A 21909-nucleotide genomic window follows, 5' to 3' on the forward strand; every position below is an offset into this window, starting at 1 on the left:
AGTGTACACCCCAGTCAAGACTGAACCCGAATGGACTACATGAAGACATACACACACACACATACACACACCTAACAGGAAGTGTCCCTTTGGCGACCTGCTTTTATTTCTGAAGGTTTTCTGTGGGAAGGATGAAAACAAAGATCACAAAGTATAAAAGAAAAAGGCTCAGAGAGAGAGAAAATGGAAAGCTTTAAGAGCAGGCATTGTAAATAAAACCATAATTGCTCTGTCTGGAGGCCTTTTTTCTTTCGTGTCTGTAGTCCCTCCAAAACCAGCAGCTGTTAAAAGGCAATCAAACCAGAGAAGGAAGAAAAAGTCAAAAGCCTTATTGTTAGTGGATTTTATCACTGTTTTGAAAAGCTTTAAGATGCACAAAAAAAAAAAAAAAAAATTAACAACTACCAAACAAAACCAATGTTCTGATGTTGATCCTTCCAACCGTTGCTCATTGCTCGAGGCAGTAGAACTTTTTCCTTGTGTTGCCAGTGGGGATTTACCCACACACACACATGCTGAGCTGAAAGAGAAGAGGGCTGTAAAATATGCCACAAATATATCCTTCATTGATCTGAGCTTGTGTGAAATGTTGTGCTATTTGTGGTTCTGTTACATCTGACGTGTTAAACCTTAACATGTGAGGGTTCAACTCACCAATTTGTTGATTTTCAACAGGAAACACACTAATCAGTGCTGTCATTTATAGCATCGCTTACTGAATTTGTGGGATTCAATACCAATACAATGGTTTTTCCAAAAGACCAACAGAAAATGAAAATGTGAAAGTTGGAATAATGATGAATGTTTGCTTGTAGGCAACTTCTATCATAGCAGGGGCCACAAAAATGTGTTTGTTTGATCAACATTCATGTCAGCATTTAGAATAACTAGTGCAGTGCCCGTAAGGCAAAGTGGGAGGTTAAGTAGCTTTTTCATGGATGGCCAAATGAGAGGTTGTGTTTGAAGGTGGGACGTCAGGGCTTTTAAGAGGTAGGACTGATGACATCTCTCTAAAATACATTGGAATATTAGAACATTTGAACATAGGGTTGACATCATCACTGTGGAGGTAGGACTGATAACATCATCACTGTAGAGGTAGGACCAATGTTCCAATGGTCTAACTGATGACATCATCACTGTAGAACAAGGTCTGATGACATCATCGCTGAGTCCGTAGACTCAGCAGGAGGTGGGGCTTGGGGGTGGGGCGTCCAAACAAATCCTACGTTGCACACCCTTGAACCAAGCAGCAGCCATGTTGAAATTCTCAGGTCAGTCTGATCCTGATCCGCAGAGATATTTGAGGAACACACACACACACACACACACACACACAGACAGAGATTCCTTGCTTTTATAGAAAGATGACCAATCTTAACATTATTACAGGAAAAAACTAATTGTTTTTATAGTAACTTTGTAATTCTGTGTATGTTTTGTGTGAGGCATTTTGTGTATTTCTGTTCTCCTTTTGTGTATTTTTGCTTGTTTGTTAGTAGTGTGAGTTTGCGGAGTAATTTTTTGTGTTTTTCTTGTCTTTTTGTGTACTTTTGTTATCATTTTTTTGTAATTGTATACAGTTTTTGAGTAATTTTGTGTATTTTTGTTGTGTGTTATTTGGAGTGATTTTGTGAATTACTGTACATTTTGGTAGTAGTTTTGTGTGTTTTTGGGGTATTTTCTGTGTTTGTCTTGTCTTTTACTGTATTTCTCTTCAATATTGTAATTTTTTGTATATTTTAATGTATTCTCGCTTTTGTTTTGTATATTAATGTTATATTTTTTGTAGTTTCGTGTGTTTTCCTTGTCTTTTCAGTGTTTTTCTGGTCTTTTACTGTATTTGCCTGCAATGTTGTAATTCTCTCTATCTTTTAACATATTCTTGCTTTTAGTTTGTGTATTTTTCTGTCATTTTGTACGTTTTCTTTGGGGGCCGCATTCAATTAGGCCGAGGGCCGCATGTGGCCCCCGGGCCACCAGTGACCCATGTCTGCCTTAAGCTAAACCAGTGATTCCCACACTGTGGGCTGGGGCCTTTTGATGGTCCCTGAAACTGCAGCAGGGGAATTGCAATTACTACATAAAAATATTTCAGATTTCCATTTTGCATTTTGGTTTGGAATAACTGAAAATAAATATGACAAAAATCATGCTAATCCAAGTATATTCAAGTGTCACATTTTATCATTTTGATTTCACAACTTAGATTCCAGCTAGGCCAAAAAGAACATTTGGGGATGCTGCTATTCAGTACAAGCAGGTAAAAAAAGATTTGGGGGAGAAAGAAAAACAGCAAGAGACAGATCCACCAGAAACTGCTCCTGTTCTTCTTAAAACAGATAAATAGCTGTACTCTGAACTATGACAAATACATTATCTACACACCTGATTCAGCCAAATACAAATCAAAATGTTGCCATATGTTGAGCTATTGTTAGCGTACCACATTTGATCTTTCATCAAAGCCGTACGCTTCTTTACAAACGAAGGTTTTAAAAAAAAAAAAAAAAAAGAAAATCCATCGTTCTCTCTCGATGTTTCCAGTCTAACCAGTCTTGTCAGAAAGATAGGAGAGGAAGTGTTGTTTGGTTGCTCTGTTGAGATTTCTGCGTTCCATATACCCGTCACCCTTAGATGAAGGTGTGGGAGGAAGAGGATGAAGAAAAGATTGCATTTTTTTAAAAGAGGCAGAATCCTGAGAGCTTGGCTTCATGGAGAGAAATGGTGATAATTAGGCACAGCAAACAGGATCAAAGGCAGCTGCCATCAATGAGCTGTATATGCTAATGGTGGCTCATCCTGTCACGCACAGACAGTGATCTGAGAGTCGTGTGTCTGCATGGAGTCATGTGACATGAAGAGCTGCACAGATGTACTCATCATGGTATGGCTGTGAAAGTGGGACACATACAGTAAAAGTACAGGCCTCAGCTTTAATCAAAACGCTTCAGCGGCAGAGACGGAACATTGATCAACCATGTTGTCTAAGTTGTCTTACAAAGCTGCTATAGATGGTCATTACCTATAAATGAGCAGTGAGAAAAGTGTAACAGATACATGCCATATATAATCATATGAGTGTCACCCGGATTTGCTCAAATGTGGAACATTTACATTACATCTGTGTTTTCACTCTGAACTAAACGTTAGCTGCTGAATATTCATGTCTCTGAGCTCTTTTTTTTTATCGTCCTGCCAAAAGCAACAAACTGTAAGACTGCTGGTTGAGGTTTGAAGTTTGCAAGTTGAAGAACATGTTCTCACTGCTCGTACACTGTGAACAAAAGCAGGTTATCAAAAGCATCTGCTGTGCCAAAGCTAAACAAATGCTGGGGTAACGGAAAGGTTCAAACGACAAAGGCTAATGGTATTAATTCAAGTTCAATGGTGCAGCTATTACGTGTGCTTTGTTCATATTATTTCAAATCAGGGCTTCTCAAGCTTTTTTGATTCGGGGTCCCTTTACAACAGACATAGGCAACTGGTGGCCCAGGGGCCACATGCGGCCCTAGGTCTAATTTCGTGCAAATTAGAATTGTAATTCATGAAGTTGGAAGTTATATGAAGGCCAACATAATACACAAAACTCCAGAAACACAGAAAACAACAGCAAAATGTCACAAAAGTACACTAAACGATAACAAAAACACACTAAACATCCACTTAAAGACAAAAAGATTACAAAAAAAAACAACATATGCCAAAGACACAAGATGGCAATGAAAGTGCACAAAATGACACGAAAAATAGACAACAACACAAAAAATGTAACAAAAACACACACAATGACTAAAAAAACACAAAAAGGCCACAAATATTAAATTGGCTTTAAGCCTTTATTGGTGTATGATGTTACACATGTTGTTACACATGTTGTTACACATATAAATTTGTCCTCTGCAAGTTAACCCATCCCCTGGGGGGCAGTCACCATATTGACAAGAAAATAGACAAAGTGAATTAAAAAACACACAAAATGTCTTAAAACACACAGAGAACACCCAGACAAAAGGACTACAAAGACAAAACCCTTTGTTTTTTCCTGTATTAATGCTCAGATTGGTCATTTTTCTATTTGCTAACATAAATGTTGATAATGATCCTGTCAGATCATCTATTCATCCATTTTCAGACTCCAGCTGACACTGGGCGCTAGGCGGGGGTACACCCTTGGATCAGCCAATCACATTTTTGTGGGCCCTGCTCTGATAGAAGTTGCCCATTTTTACTTTATAGGGATATTTGAGTAGTAATGAACTTTAAGAGTACCTGTACTAGTCTTGTATATAAGATAAAATAAACAAAGATGTGCCTTTTGATTTGCACATATGTATAGCCATTGAGACAGGCGTCATACTTCACAGTGATACAGCTGTTCACGCATCATGTCCAGTATGTACTGTACATGTAAAGTATGTCTGTTTTATTGATGCATTGCCCATAGTTACACACTTTTTTGGGGGAAAAATAATAATAATTTCATTGACCTCCAAGCTTCAACTCGATGACCCCTTTTTTGCCCTCGGACCCCAGTTTCAGAACCACTGATTTAAATAACTTTGACTTCAAGATTGAACGTTTTACAACGAGGTGTTTAATCAGAATATTGTGTGTTGTGATGGATTTAACGTTGAATCTGACATTCAGTGAAATTTAATTAGGGTTCAAATCGCCAAGAAGGCAAACAGCACTGAACAAGCAGACAAAACAAAGTCGTTTAAAATCATAAATCTAGTTAGAAAGCCGTGAATGAGCCGTAGGCGATGGAAACAAACACCATTAGAGGATGTGAGGCAGAACAAGAGCTGCCAAACCAAGTTAGACCAAGTGCATCAAGCTACACAGAGCTTCCAACTGGAATGGAAGAAACGGGACTTTCAAAATAAAAGCTTTTTAGGCACTCAAGGTTCTGAAGATTGCAAAAAAAAATAATAATAATAATAATATATAACGCTGATGATACAAACAACAGTCAAATACTGAAATGCATCTTGTTCAGATTAATTCAGCTAATATCAAACACAAACAATTATTCTCAGCAAAAAAGGATGTATTACAGTTAATGCCCAAATGTGCTAAAAAAAAATGTGGACATGCTATTATTGTTGAAAAAGAACATGTCCATATCTTAAATCAGGGCTGCACCGACTGTTCCAGTTTGATTTTTTTTAAATTTTGTTAGACAAACTTCATGAACAGATAGCAATTATAGAAGTGCTTTTATTTGCACATTAAATAGGAAAACATTTGTTATTATTTTTATTTATTTATTTTTCTCTATTCCTATTTAGTTTAATTGGTCATGCCCAAAGTGTTTCCAGAATTAACATCAAGTAAAAGCATATTTTTCAAACTGCATTTTATTTATTTTATTTCATTTTTATTTTTGGCCTTTTCTCCCTTTCTAAAAATATTGTGTCGTATCATTATAGTCAGCCCAGTATTCTATAGAGGTACATTTAATTAAAAAAAAAAAAAATGAAATAAAAAATAAAAAAAACATTTTCAATTAAAAAAAAAAATGTTTAATAAATAAATTTAAAAAATTAAAAAACAATTTTAAAAAAAAAAGAAACATTTGGTCGAATACAACTATTTGGGTCTCAAATATTTGTTGGCATTTGAACACTTTTTTCTTTGATTGAAAATGCTTATTTATTTATTTATTATTATTTATTTTTTTTGAATAATAAAGACACAAATCTACCTCGTTGTATTTTCTCATCTTGCAAATTTTGTACATTGTACCATCCATAGCAGTGCAAATTTGTCTGTTACATTACATCCTAATTTAATACTGTTCACGTTGCATGTCTCCATTTAATGCCACTATTTATTTATTTATTTGATTTTACGTTTTGTCTTTTATTTTCTTAAATGTGTGACCCTGCCACTTCCTCTCACCTCTGTGGGTTTGACGCAGCTGCGTCCAGGCGCCTCCTGATCAGATGAAGCGCAGTAACGCTCAGCGACAGACAGACAGACACACAGACAGACAGACGGACAGCGGCTGCGCCTCGTCTCCCTCCACATCCCCGACCTTCATTCTTTCATGATTAGTTAAAAAGTCAGAAAACTGCTGATTGAGTCACTCGCTTTTCGGTCATTGTGGACTTTTATTTTTTTTATTTTTCCTGCTAAGACAATGTGACCATGTAGAGAGTCTGTGTTATGCTTTCGGAGTAGGACCTACTTTCACACATCAGAGGAAGCAGAGGTTTTATGATGGGCAAACTTCAGTCAAAGCATGGTAAGAAAACACCAAAGTCACTTTTTTTTTTTTTTTAATTTTTTTATAACCACTCAAATAAATCTCGTTGAACTAACCAATGTTTCCCGTTGTATCTCCGTGATCCCCGAGAAGCGTGCAGACGCAGGGAGAACCCAGAAGGTGAGAATAAAACCTGGATCAGTTGAATAGATTCACGTTGGGATAAAGTGATGTTTAGATTTGTCATGTTTTATTGCTGATGTTTCAGGAGACAGTTTTGTGGTGAACGCGTTCCTGCGCAGAGGGATGGAGGAATGTGAGAGGTACAGCGCAGTGGATCACAAGCTGAAGAGCATGCAGGTATGTGGACCTCCTTTGTGCTCATACATATGATGCTTTTATTTCATCACCAAGGTGTGTGTTTCAAAGTCGCTGCTTTTGGCGCATCTCTCAGATCAGAAACTCAGAAGCTAGTGAACGAGCTAGAGCTGGGCGATACATCGGGAATTAAGATACATCGAGTTTTCTATGTTGGCGATATAGGAAATTACAATATCGCCGATACTGATACATATATATTTTATATAGGCTGTTTTGTTTTTAAAATACTTGTTTAAGGAGTCGCTGCTTTCGCTACTTCTCAGAAGAGCATGATGATGATGCAGTTAGATGGATTTCTGAATGCATCCTAACCCAGACCCTCCCCTGAACAAGCCACATTACAGCACTCACTCACACGTGCTGTCCCTTAGAGGAGAAAAAGCCAAAAGTGGCACATATTGTGCAGCTGTTTGTTAATAAATGTGCCTGTGTGGCATTTTGCATCAGCAAATTGAACCCTGAATTGTCTTTCTGGTAAGACATCATTTGAATTAAAATGATTGAGATTTATATCGTATTTCGCCATTTTGAGAAAACATATTGAGATATGAGTTTTGGTCTATATGTCGCCCAGCTCTATGAGCATGTCCTCTTTTCTCATGTGGCCATCATGAAACCAGGGTGTTATTAATGTGTCCAGAAAATGACTCAACACACAAGTTGTTCTGCAAATTAAAAGGCCACAGTGTGATGTTTTGGTCACTTTTGTCAAATGATGAAATATTGCCCTTGGAATGAATTAATCATCATATTGTGATCATCTCACTGGTTGAAGCATTAAGTTGTATCACAGGTCTTTCGGACTTGACTCTTTTTTGAATATTTATTGAAAATATCAATCCTCCAGGACTTTTGATGAAGATCATCAACGACTGACTGACTGAGTTCTGAACATTTTGAGGGATTTGGATGACGCTAGTGATGCTAAAGCTTATTATGGATGTAAAGACATCCTAAGAAAAATAGTTATTGTTCCCATGATGCAAAATGAGAAATATTTGATATTTGGAAACAAATCTGCTAAACATCAGGACAGGAAAGAGATGAACTGGCCTGAAGCTGTGAGCCTTTTTAAACCTGTCTTACAATAGGCCATACACGTGTCAAACTCATGGCCCTTGGGCCAAATCCGGCCCTTTGGAGCATCCAATTTGGCCCGCAGGAGACAGTAAAAATGACAGAGAAAACATTTCTAATGTTAAAGATCCCATGTCATGCTATTTTTCACCCATCTCCATCTGTTCTAAGAACCCAAAAAACATAGTATTTGAGGTTTATTTTCCCAAACTCGCCTGTTTTCCAGAGTTTTAGCCTCTGAAAAAGTCACTTTCTGAACAACTCTACACAAACAGGCTGATTTACGGCCTACTTATGCATATTCATGAGTGGGCGTGTCTGTAGACGGCAGAGAGCTTCTTGGAGCCGCGTCTTCTCCAGCTCAGCTCAAATTCGTCATCAAAGTGGGAACGCGTCATCAAATTGTAGCGAGGTGTTTGGGCTCGCCCTGCAGTAAGAAAGGAGCAAATCACCGTCTCACTAAAGACTGAGGGAATCAATGAAAAAAAACACTTTGGGCATGTGTATGAAGCCCATATAGCACTTTTATGATGTTTAAAGCACAGAAAAGTTGATTTAGCTTAACATGGGCCCTTTATTACAGTGGACAAAAACTCAAAATTCTTACAGAATCATTCAATTTTCCTTAAATGGTTAAATATTATTTCCCTCAATTTCATAGAAACTTGTCAAAAAATCTAGGAAATTTAACATGAAGATCCTGTTGGGACTCCTATTGCTTGGATGTTGTCGGTTCCTTACATATTTAGTATTTTATGTACTGTATACGCAGAAGTGCAAATTAGGGTACAATATTGTCGAAACTTCTAATTTTCCCGCAAAAAATCTGTAGCCCACTTGAGATCAAGCTGCTCCGTATTTGGCCTCTGAACTAAAATGAGTTTGACACCCCTGCAGTAGGCTAATACAAAGGAAGTGTGTCAGTACAAACAGTGCAGTAAAATGCTACACGTTCCCTGTTTACTACATACAACTCTATATTAGCCATAGAGAAAAATGTGGCCCCGTAATGTCCGTTGGCAATCAGTTATGCACACATTATGATTCATGTGTTAGTGAATGAATCAGTTTTAGAAAAGCAGTTGCTATTTCAGATAAAGTTAAGATAAGTGGAAACTGGGAAAAGTATTTATTTGGCTTTAAATGATTTATCAGTGCAAAATGCTAATAAATGTAAGCCAGGTGTGATTGTTTTGGGTTTAAGTGAGTCTGACAAGCTCTTCGTAGCGGTCTGAGTGAAGAAGCTACAGTCCTACTTCCTGAAAGCTGATCTGAGATGTTTAGTGGAGCGTGTTGCATTCACGGGCCCGTGTGAAGACATGCTGATGTCTTTGCTGAGTTGTGGGCTGGTGTTCTCCTGTCATGTCTGGGCCAGACACGCTGCGGTTATTCCTCCGCCAGCATCCGTAGATGATAGTGATGGTCCCCAAACCATGGTGCGTGAAGCAGTTTAGCACACATGCACACTCACGCTGTTGGCATCATGACTGTGTCTTTTTCCTCATCGTGCGACTCCCAGTGGACAAACCTCAATGACATAACATTACTTCACTTCAATTAGCCTGTAAATGTGAGGGCCACTGGAGTGTGCAGCCCACAGACACACAGGTTCACTCTGAGTCTGTGGAATAGTGGATGAGTTATGGATTATACCAGGGCTATAAACCGCCCACTCACAGCAAATTAAAAGAGAGCTTTTCTATCCTTCAGAGGAGTCTGAGTTCACACTCCCCTAAAGAAAAACCACCAAAGACATAAACCTGGCACCTATTACTCAGTGGGCCCCACCCTCTGCTTCTATCTGTGTCAACCTGCAGATTTATTTTGTGACGTTAGTTGGTTATATCACAAGCTGATTGACTGCTTTAGCTGGTGGATGCTCTAAAGATTTTAACTTTTCTTTTTAAATGCTTAAAGGTGCAGTCCACAACTCACAGATCTCACCCTCCCCGCTGCTCTCTTGCCCTGCCTCCAAACAATCCAAAGTGCCTCCCTCAGAGGCGCTAACAAGCTAACGTTAGTCCAACAGCAACATCACAGTAATATAACATGCTCTGTTAAAAGCATATTACAGCAGCGCTTCTCTCTCTCAATGTGCACACACCGGAGCAGCAGCAGCAACAACTCAGTGTCACTTACAGTAGCTCACACGGAGGCTGCTGCGCGCACATGAACAACACATGTACTATAGACTTCTAGTGTAACAATTACAAATCAAACATAATGTAAATCAAGCAGCAGTAATTACCTTTCAAGCAGAAAAGTTGCTAATTCCATCTTCTACTCCTCCAGACCATACACTGTAAAAAAGACGGTGCTTCAGCCCCGGGAAAGGGGCGGGGTCTGTGAGCAACAGCTGTCAGACAGTCCATCAAACATAATCCGGGCTCTGATTGGTTCTTTTTGCTCGGTCGCGGTGCATTCTGGCAATCTGCCAAAGGCTGCAGGAGCAGCAGCAGGGACTCAATGGGTCTGTTTTTTTCACACTAACTACCAGTTTCTTGTAAAGCTGTCCTTACATAATGACACACTTTTATAAGAGTTGCAGACTGCACCTTTAATACTAAGCCATATATACTTCTTGGGAATTTATAAAGTCATTTTTACACATTTTTACAACTAATACATTTAGGGCTGAAGTAAATGATTATTTTAGTCATTATTTGTATATTCTATCCATTTTTCAATCCATCAATCATGTTAGAGAAATCACATGTTTGCCAGTCTTTATGCTTCTTGATGTTTTTCCATGACTATCAGATTTACGTGACATAAAACTCATCTTAAGTTCTTTTTAATACACAAAACAAACTATTAAAGTCATTTCACTTTACATCTTGTTACTTATAAAGGCCTAATAAGCAACATTGCCTAAATAAACACAACCAGTGTTACATTAAACCGTGCATTAGATCCAAGTTGGGCAAAACTAAATTCTAAAGTTCAATAAAAAAAACTATACATTTAACTTAAAAATTAAGAAAACACATTATGATCTACATTATTAGCTTAATGTAATGCTTGTGGCTATGTTTTAATGCCACAATCTGTTGTGGGCGACTACATACATACACATACACATATTTATCAGATTGGTTGCAATGGCTGAGCAGAACGTCATGGGTTTGATTCTTTTCCACCTGTGTTTGCATGAGTAGTGTGATGTGGGCACAATGTATGTATGTATGTATGAGACATTAGGAAATGTTGCCAGTTTGTTGTTTGCATGGATTATCAATATATTGTTTAAATCCATAGTGTAGGCCTCAAAGATCAATCAATGCGTAAAAGGTTGAGATTGACGCTTGGAAGTTTGTTTTGATGCCCACCATGAACACTCTCTTATTGATATTAACGGAAAAGTTTCGCACATTGCATTGTGGGATGTAGAGTCCTTTAGACGGATGCAAAGAAGTGTTTTTATTTCATTCTTATAGTGATTTTAGACACAAGATTGTGCTAAAAAAAAACTTTACAATTCATGATTTATTCTCAGATTAAAAGACTATAGGAAGCAGTAATGTCTTTATGTGTTGAAAGTGATCTAAGTTCTCATGTCTCCACTTGAAACCACAGATGCTTGTTACGAATAGAAAAACACTAGAAAGTCTCACCACTGCTTAATGGTGGATGTGCTGGGGAGACAGTCAGAATCTCGTGGAATTTTATGGAGAGGAAGATGGGCCAAAACACACGCTCGCCACTGACCATCCCCCTCCTCATTGTCAACCGGGGGAGTAGATTCCTGAGTTGTCTGGCTGCGACTTCAAAGTGCAGGACAGGGAGTTATAAAAGGGCTCTGATATCAGTGGAGGCTCCAAACCCTCACTCCTCTATCCCCCTGCCTTGCCTTACCCTGCCCTGCCCTGTCCGCACTGGGGGATGGGCCAGAGCATGGTGTTCTACCAGCCCCCCCACCCCAAAAAAAACAAAACAACAAACACATGCAAGAATCATCCTGTGCAAACCTTTTAATCTCCTCAATTTTCAAACTGTTTTCATTCAGCGTAGACCACAACTTTTAATGTGCAGTCAGGAAACAAAAGATGAAGAGATTTGTTAAAAGTCTAAGATGTGTTTAAATATTGATAGTTCTTCAAGCCGCAGGATTCCAGGTTGCAACTCTGAGCTTGCCTTCTCTCTGTAATTTAATCGTCTGCTTGAAGCTTGCTATTAAGGGACAAAGGGTTTGTGATTCAGCAGGATTAAACTCATCATGCCTACAATTGTCAAGACTTTGACATTTTTCTGCAGGTTCCCTAGACAAGTTTTACCTGTTCAAGCACCTGGAGTAACTGAAACGCTACGGTTGAGATCAAAGCAGCCTCGGCGACTAAAGTCACCCATCCTGCTGCAGAAAACATGACCTTAGTCTGTAGTTACTAAATGAGTGAAATTGCTCCTTATTAGCGTCATGAAGGTGTGCTGTAGCGTATCCTGCTACCCCTGAAATTACCAACGAGCTGAAAGTGCTCACACAAGCTCTAACACAACTGCTGTGCTTCACTTAGGAGATCCGAACAGGCAAACTCAAATATTGACAGGCTAATTCAGCCTTTCAGCGCCACCTTTTGTCTCAAAACTTCCCACAGACTTGGCCCGTGAAGATGGAGTGTGTCAACATTAGAAACCCTACCACAAAGAGCTGCATTACTCCGCTTTGAAAGGTTATTAATAAAACACTCAAAGCTAATAGGGGTTTGAGATTCAGGCTGATGCAATAATATGCAGAAAATACTTAAGTCACATATTTGTGTAAGCTTGTAAAAAGTTACAAAGGAGCTAATGATTTAGGGTTTAGGAGCTGAGTTATTAATTTAATAGTTAATAGCTGATTAAAATAATTGACATTTAAAAAAAAAAAAAAAATATATATATATATATATATATATACATTTGTATTTGTTAGACTTTCCCTGGATGAAAAACCGTCTCTTGGTGAAATGTGGGTAGAAAAGCTTGGTTTGTTTGCAGTTGTGTCATCAGATTCAGATCCATCCAGGCACTATTTGATCTGGATCTGATGTAATCTCAACTCTTTGGCACACAACTGTAAGTTGACTAAAACTGGAGTCATTTTATACTAGGCTTGGAGTTGTGTGTTCTGGATACAACCATACTGCTCTTTAAATCCTTCAAAATGTCTTTAAGGAAATATTTTTAGTCCTTCTTACATCTTGTGACATGAAGAAGAGTAGAGAAAGCATCCTGGATGAGGTTCTACAGGGAAACAAATCACGGTGGAGAGGAGACAGAAAGGTGTGCTCGTATATGTGCTGCTTTTGAAGAGACTTAAAGGCATTTGGAGTTTTTGTTTTTCCATCACTTCTCTCTCTCTCTCTTTTTTTTTTTTTTCACCTAAATTGGCTTCACAAGAAGGCGAGCTGTGAGCCTTCATCTCTGAATGAAAAGCATGTGGCTGGCATCCAGAACAGCAGGGTCTTTCAGCGCGGCCCCAGCAGACATCTGTTCCTGGTTTGTACACCAAAATCCTGGAGCATGGAGAGGGGTTGTGGTGGGAAGGGGATGGCAGGGAAAAGGAAAGAGGAGGAGGAGCAGAAGTAAGGGTTACAGGTTTTGGGATTTTGGGATTTTTTTTTCTTTCCCAGGAAGATATTAAAGGATTTTTTAAAGATAGAGGTGAAAGTGTAACAGGTATACTCACTGCAGTGCTTAGCTTATAATACAAAAAGTGTCAGTTGGTGTCATCTCATCGTTTCATCCTTATTTACTGTAGTCTACTGCTTCTTTGGGATTTCTTGTTTGCAACTTGCCTCGAACAAACATTCACTTCTTTGTCAGTGAAACGTCATCGACACTCATCGCTGTACTACAAACTTCTTTCAGTTGCTGGTTCCTCCTTGAGTATCCGAGTGGATATTATCGTCGACACATCCACACCTCTGAGTCAGAAGTCCAGTTCCTCTCCTTCTCTCGTAGTCTGAATGTCTGTGAGTGAATGAGTTGAGTAACGGGCTCTGAGTGGTTTGTTTAGCTAATGCTAAATTGAGAAAAACATTGGGACACTGTGAGAAGAAAAAAAGGTTTGTTTTGATAGGATCACATATCCCAGCTGAAGGGCTTTGATGCTGCTTGCCCCCCTTTCACGCTGCTTCATCTCAGTTCTAGCTCGCTAAATTTAATTTGCTTTTGATGGGAATTTATTGAAGGTATGATAACAAAATTAACTGCAGAGAAAACTAACTTTAAGAATGAAAGAAGTTATCATCATTCTTGTGTTTGTTTCCTTGGTTACTGTAGCTTTAAGCAGTTGCTGTGCACACCATTGGCCTGTATGTACCGTCAGCTGGAGGGACAATGGCCACGGTTACATTATGTTTTTTAATTCGGAATTAATTATTTCAAATTAAATTATTCGGAATTAAAGGGTTCTGCCGCGTGTTTACATGAAAATAGTAATTCCGAATTGAGGTTTACATGGAAAACAGGTTTATTTGGCTTTATTCAATTCCGCTTTAGGTCTGGGGGTTTGTGGGGGCCATCCTGGATTATGTCGTCAACAGCGCATCATCGCAGCAAGTTGAGCATGCGCAGAACGACCAGAATGAACTTAAAGCGGATTTAAGTGTTTACAAGATTGAGGAATTATTTAATTTGGAATAAACCAGTCACCTAATTTCAGATTTTTAGTTCGGAATAGTATTTGCATTTGGAATGAAGACGTTTAAAGAGGATTTAACTTTGATTTTGAATTAAAGGGACTTAAAGCGCCCATGTAAACGTGGCCAGTAAAGACAACATAAGGAGCTTTAATTCTTCATGGTGTAGTAGTGACTGGCTGTTTCTGTGCCACATCTATAGCTATGTTATTGCATGGGAAACGCTGTCCTACCGTTTAATAAGTCTATGTACACATTAGAGGAAGGATAGCTGACTAGAGCCCGTTGGTACCAGACAGGTTGGGTCTGGTTCGGAGAGATATTTAGAACTGCTGGTCGGGTTTGGCTTCAGCGCTGCCGGCAGGACCATCGAGCTGAGGAGGACGGCCTTGAAGCCATCTACCAAAGAACATGGATTCATCCTTAGCTTTGATACCTGGATTATGGAAAAAATACTGGGTCTCTTGTGCGCCTTTTTGTGTTTGACGTTCACTTGTTACCTCGTGCGCTGATCTGTTCTGTTAACATTAACGTAGCGTAAATATGTCAATTGTATGAGGAAGAAATTGTATTTTAACAGTTGGGTTTGGGTCGCGCTAGAATTTAAATATCTTAATGTCTGTCGGGTTTGGGTCGGGATCAGACAGAATGATGCGGGCCAATCTGCGCTCGAGTACACATACGCAATACTACCCCTGCAGGCAGAATTGGGCACTGCACTCCTCTTTCCCTGATTTATAATCGGAGTTTAATGACAACAAAATTAGCAAAGCTAAAAAAATAGACACAATAATTTATTCACCATACAAAAAAAAGAAATATTAACATGTCTACATAGGTAACAAACTGAGGAAACAGCAGACCGTCATTAACCCCACAGGCTGGTTTAGCTCAGCTCATAGATACCTTATCTCTGTGTGTCCGCACTGTTTTTATTTTCCATTAGAAAAGACACATTAAAAAAAGGAATTGAGTCAACTATACTCATTCACTTCAAAGCAGTGTATAATTATAATACATATCCATGTGCATAACAATATATTTATGCATTAAGGAGGTCTTGAACTGAGGGTCCATTTCTTTTTGCAGTTTGAATCCTGAATTTTCTCCATACATCATGAAAACTTACTGTCTGCATCATTTTAAACAGGATATACACAATTTAGATAATTGATTGAATAATATCATTTAGAAACAACAAATAACATAATAATTAAATGAATGTTACAATAAGTCAACATTTCCCCAGTCAAAGCAAAAAAGTCTTAAATAAAGTATCAAATGTATCTGTCTGTTCCAGGGTTGGTTTTAAAAACAAGCGCTACAACGGTTACACGGTTAAACAGCTCACGTTTGAAACTAAATAAGAGATCTTATTTTGACATTGGCAAAAATTGGAATATTTTACAGTGGAAGCACTGAACCACTGAATTAATATGAAGCAAATTCTGTGGAACAGTCTGCCATGAGCACCTCAGGGCTACAGAGAACGTTCATGTTTTTAAGAACAGGCTTAAGACCCACCTTTTCAAATGAGCTTTTAACTAATAATTTATTTATTTTAGGATCGTTATCTATCCTTTTTATTGCTATCTTTTGTTGTTTTTATAGTTTTAGGATTATTATCTTTAATGTTATTTTGTAGTTTTATGACGTTATCTTTGATGTTGTTTTATAGTTATATGATGTTATATTTTATGTTGTTTTTATAGTTTAAGATTGTTCTTTTATGTTGTTTTCATAGTTTTAGGATTGTTTATTATTTTGGTTTTTATAGTTTTTAGGTTTATTATCCCAGTGTTTTTTGGAGGGAGCCCTCTGTACTGGGTGGGACGTGGCTGCTGTGGTGCTATCTGTCTCGTGGCCCTCCGAGTTGGTGGACTGGGGGATCTGTCTCAGCGTCCTGTGCCCACGGTCTGTGTCCTGTTCCTGGTGTAGACGGCTCCTTGTGATGTCTCCTTACTGAGATCCTCTGAACCCAGCCATGTGCCATTGTCCTTATTTTAACTTGTGTGTCTGTGTGTAGTGGACACGGTTTGTACGGGGTGGGTATATTTTTTAACAATGTAAAAGCACTTTGAGCTGCATTTTCTATGTATAAAGCTTGGTTGATTGAAATTCATATAGATGGAAATGGTTAAGGTGAATTTATTTTTATGACTTCTACTGGCCAGACCATGTTGTTAAAAAACAAAGACAAAGCTTTTGTGAAACAAGGCTATACTATACAGTATGTTTTACTCTGAAGGCTTCTGTTCAGCTTAAAGTTGAATTAAAGAGTAAAATATTCCCTTCTGATTTGTTTAAAACATTTGTGGTGCTTTAAAAACTAAATTGAATGTAGTTGTTTAACGTGTGTTCATATTGTAGTAAAGAAAGTGTACAATACACTTCTTTATGAAAGTTTGAGTACAACAATGCAAGTTCATTACAATAAAAAATATATATATACATATATATATCATGCAATTAATTAGATTTTATTCATTTATTCATAGTTTATTTGTAACAATGTTACATCTTTTTTTTACTGTGGCATCTTTTTTATTTCCTGCCTGAGTGCTACGTGCATTAATCATTGAAAGTAGGCTGTCATGGTGTCCATGTCTCAATCCACACAATCCTGTTAGTGCCTCCATTTACATTGTTTGAATACATTTCATGTCATTGTTTTGGCCCCCTGCCCAAAATAGTCCTGCACAAATGAGATGTGACGTGTTAATTAGCTTGAACCGCTATACCTCTTGTGTTTCCAGCCTTTGCACTATAAGCTAAGCTCACAGTTTCCTGGCTGAAGCACTTAATTTTAGAACTTATTATTATTACTAAGCATCACACACCCAAACCATGTAATAGCCTTTTTATAGAAATCACATCTGACTTGTTGACAAGCTTGTTTGGTTTGATGACATTGTGACAGCTGTTGTCACACCCATACAGCCATCACTGGTTATATTTGAGGAATTGAAAAGTCATTTTAAAGCTCTCCTGCAGGTAAAAGATGAATAGAATATATTTAGACAAAAGAAACGACAGCCTGTCTTCTTTCATCGGTGGAGCGCCTATTTGCAGACATATGGAATGAAGTTCCGTTTCCTTTAGAGACATTGCCTTTCATAAACTATGCTTTGAAGCTACCGGTACATACTTCTTGTCACTGATTCTCATGATATTCATGAGATATCTCCATGCTTACTGCTAGGAGATTAGTGTAGCCTTGCAAGTGTGGATTACATCAATGCATGAAACGTGCAATCCACCATGAATATCTTTGCTTCTTAGAAAAAGAAAAAAGAAAGCCTCCCTCACATTGGCACTGGCACCACGTGACCTGGATGTACGTGGTCGACGATGACAGAGGGGAGACCTCACTTCCCCTGCACGGTTCGAGGGTTTTCGCGGAAGCCCCGTTTAGGGTTAATGTTAGCTAGAGTCTTTGCTCTTATGCTGCCTGCCAGGCGTAAGAAAATACCTGAAGTTGGAGTCCAGTGCACAGCACTGACATTTTTGGCAATGGACGCTGTATCCAAGTCTCTGTTTGATCTCATGCTCGATGAGCCAAGTAAAACACTGGGAGACTCAGGGGTTATTACATTTTAGTGTGTAAGGTATGTTTCCACATAAACCCCTGGACTTTTCAGAGTGTACTTCACTGCTCAAACCTCAGAGCAGACTGCGGAGAGTATGTTTATTTAGTTATGCTGGTTCTTGGTAATCATAGTCATTGTTAGTTGATTAGGTTGTTTTGATCACATATTAAGCAGCATGATGTATGTGACAACCTGAGGAAGTCATGAACTCATCTGTTGCTCTTTTGAATATGACGCTTCACCAGAAAAGTTGGAGCAAGTCGAGAAAACACACAAAAACCTTTATTATTTATTTATTTTTTAAAGAAAATTTTGATTTATTACTTTTTTTTTTGCCAAATGCGCTTGACATATGTGGTTTGCTTAAAAAAACTCTTCAAGTTTTGCTTTTTGATGTAGATGTAAGATTGTCCTTTAATAGGAGTTGAATTTAACCAAGAGAAAGTCAATATTGTGTCCATCCAAGAAGGTCAATACAGACCAATACACAAAAACCAGTATGAATAATAAATGAATAGCTTATATTGTAGTTTGGAAAGAGGAGAGTAAGGAAAAGAATTTCAAAAGATAAAGGTCGTAAAAAAGAAAAAAGTTTACATGTATTCAAAGCCCTCTTTTGTGTGTTTGGGTCATTCACACACGTTTCATGTTGTGAGGTACTGTGCACCTCTTTTCAACCTTTTTTCTTTCACTTTAAAGGTTGTTCTCCAATAAAAAAGCCCTCAGAGTCACCCCTGAATGCTTGGAAACTTCATCCTCAGTAAACATTTGTGAATCTGACACTGCTAGTTTTAAAGGCATAGAGTGAGATACCACCAACACACACGCACACACACACACACACACACGTACACACACACACGCACACCCTACAATCCCTGATTTCCTGTCTGTCAAAACAGAAAAAGAGGCTGACATTTGCATTTTAGTTAACTCCAGCTGTAGAAGATACCTTCTTTTGTTTTGAAAGTCAACTTTTATCCAAAAACTTTAATGCTAATGTTAAAGGTAACATTTACTCAACCTTTTTCTGAAATGAACTGGATTTCAAGTGAACACAACAATGTACAACTTTATATATTTCTCTTTAAAACCCATAGTGTCATGGCTTGAGATTGATCAAATACAGCCTCTCACAGGCCCCTGAAGGCTGCTCTCTGCTTTGAGCTGAGCCTTTCCCTCATGGGGACCCCTACCCTGCACATGTGTACATATCACCATTACTCAGCTCATAAAACGCCATAGTCCCATCTGAAAGTGGTTAGCTGTTGAAACACACAAGCAGCTTCAAAGCTTGGGTCCAAGTTCTGCCTGTTGGTCCTTCTCCACAACACATTCCTCAGCTGTGGGGAATAGTTGCAACCTTTGCTTTTGTTAAACATAACAACATTAGAACTAACATCAGAAGGTGAAAAGCTAAAAGGACGGGGAATTAGCTGTTTATTTTTGCGTGGTTGTTTTGCGGTTACCGAAAAAAATGACAGAAGATTGCACCAATGTGTTCAGTAGAATCAAAGTACAAAGTGCTTTTCACGAGGTGTTTCTAAACAAGCTTTTGTGCTCTTTCTATATGTGACAGAAAGGGAGGGAGAAGATGAAACACTGCTGAAAGAAGCCTCTGTTCTCATTTCCTCTAAAGGCAGCCTTCTTTTCTTCCCCCACCCATTTCTTTCCCAAGCCCGTCCACTTCAAAAGCTGACCTGGCCCCGCGTGCCATGTAGCATGTTTACCTAAAGGCTCATTTCAAATAAACAGCAGTTCTCCTGGAGAAGCCCCCCCCCCCCCTCACCGAGAAGGTTTCACAGACACCATCTGCTCAAAGGAGGCACATCACAAAAGGAAGCCACTCTTTCAAATCTCAGGGTTTTTTCATAAGAATGATGCTTCTTTAGCTCATATCTTTTGCAAAAACTTTAGACAAACAGAATCTCAACAAAGTCAAAAGCAACTCCTCTATCTAAAAGGTTGTGTGAAACAGTCTGGATGTGATGAATGCAGTGATGTAACCGCACTAAAGGTCTTGGTGTTGACAGACACCTGACTTATCCTCTCATCTATGCTGGTGTGTATCAGAATATCTGAACTTTTACCCCTGCTGTCACATGCTCTGCTCTGAGCTCCTCTCTCCTGGCAGCAGCTGATTATCTCAATGCCTTCAGAGTGTTTTTGCACATCAGCACCTGCCACTTTCTCAGCCATGAATCCCCGTTTGAGAACTTTGATCAGATCCTAAGTGTCACACTTTGTGTTTTAAGACTGTGTGATAGAGAAAGCACTCCATTGGTGTTGTAGCTCTTAAACCAGCGATAAGACAAGACTACACGTTAGAATAAGCTGCTGAAGGCTTTCTTTAAGTGTCTACCCTGTGGTGGCTCTATGGACCTGGTCGTGGATAATTATGGTGGAGAAAGCAACAGCTTTGTGCAGAAGCTGGAGCTGAGCTGCCCTCTGCACCGTAGCCTTTTGATCTTTGCTTGTACCATGGATGAATTACATTTCAGAATTTCACACTGGGGAACAGTGTTTCAGATGCACGGTGAGTCAGTCAGGTGACTGAAGTGCACACATGGCAGCCTCAGTCCAAAAAGAACAAGAAGCAGCACACATGTTCTTGTCTCACTGTCCGACGCCTATGGATTGCCTCACGACATAATCCAGATATAAACTAAAAATGATGAACGAGCGTTTGTTCCGTGAGGCTATAAAAATTCCTGTCTTGTAGCTATGATTTCAAAAGTAATCTATCGCACGGATACTCAAATGTGCTCTTTGCTTTTTTTTGGAGCGGCAATTTTCTTTGAGAATTATTCAGCAGAGATATGAATGAGCTCTGCACGAATTTGGTGCATCAGTAATTGGCTGTGTGCATTTTCTCCTCCTCTTTCAACGTTGTTCCCCTTTCCATGGGAAGTTACATCTCACATTCTACAGCTTTGCAGTCACTGGGCCACTGGCAATGGTCCATTTTGAATATCCATTGAAGATCATGGAGTCTCTTTCTGCTTCCTGAGCCCAGCAGGAGGGTATTTTTAGGAATTCTTAGGAAAACACTTCGCGTTAACCCTAGTGTGACCTCAAATCCAGTTCCAGGCCTGTGAGGAACTTCACATCTTGGAATTAGGCCTGTTCTTGCAGTGTCAAGAATTCTTGTGGCCATTCCAGCCGGCTGGAGGAGACAGAAGTACTGGATAGCAATGCAGAATTACACAACAGCATAAAAGGATTGGGGAGTTTAAAAAAAAAAAGCCACTCTGAATTTTAGGATGTTTAATGTCAAACTCTGTGCCATACTCCACCAAGCAGAGACCTTTGTAACCCTGGACAGGATGGCCTCAGGATGTAATTTTTTTCACTGGAGCAACAGTACCAATCATGCAAACAAGTGGTGTCTCCTGGGAGTTGAGGTTTGGAAAGTGTTACTGAGAATAGTTTGACCATAGCATGTAAGTTATTAGAGGCTCAGTCTGTCAGTTTGCTGTATATGTTGCTTTCTGCGATCCAGAACTCAGTATTTTTGGCGTCCTTTGACCTGCAGGCTTGAATCCTCCTTTTTATGCAGTAGGCATCCTTCTTTATTTGCCTAATATGCCTCACAGTTGAACATTTTCGGTTCATGCTACATTAGGATCTGATTGGTCATAGCACGACAGGGTCCTCTTTTCATAGTTACTCGTGTGCATCTGTAGTTCTATGGGTAAGTAAACTGAAGGAAGCACTAAAGAAATGACATTCATTTACCACCAGCAAACCCAAATGTGATGAAAAAACAAAGCAGGCAGTAACACTGCAGTGCACTAGTAACAATACAAGGGTGTGCCCTCTCTGTTTTTATCTTTATAACTGAAATTAGTACATTCAATGGACCTTTAAAAAATACGCTTTATAGCCAAAGAAAGTGATTACATACAACTCAGTAGTCACATTATCTGTATACAAGAATTAGAGACAGTTCTACAGTTACAATAACAGGGATCCTTTAAAGATTAGTCTCTATCTACATTTCTTAAAGTGCCATCAACCATAATAA

The 21909-nt window shown here is 38.8% G+C and overlaps 1 protein-coding gene across 2 annotated transcripts in view; it reads left to right on the top strand.

The window, feature by feature from the left end:
* The first annotated feature begins 5971 nt into the window (after positions 1–5971).
* nkd2b (NKD inhibitor of WNT signaling pathway 2b) overlaps positions 5972–21909 on the top strand; it is a 29692-nt gene continuing 13754 nt past the window's right edge. For both annotated transcript variants that reach the window (XM_028471825.1, XM_028471826.1), the window contains exons 1-3: positions 5972–6253; positions 6368–6394; positions 6483–6574. In XM_028471825.1, the coding sequence (XP_028327626.1) occupies positions 6226–6253; positions 6368–6394; positions 6483–6574 (147 nt within the window). In that variant the 5' untranslated portion in view covers positions 5972–6225. The remainder of the gene's footprint in view (positions 6254–6367; positions 6395–6482; positions 6575–21909) is intronic.

The sequence above is a fragment of the Gouania willdenowi genome, chromosome 16, assembly GCF_900634775.1.
Source record: "Gouania willdenowi chromosome 16, fGouWil2.1, whole genome shotgun sequence".
NCBI lineage: Eukaryota > Metazoa > Chordata > Actinopteri > Blenniiformes > Gobiesocidae > Gouania > Gouania willdenowi.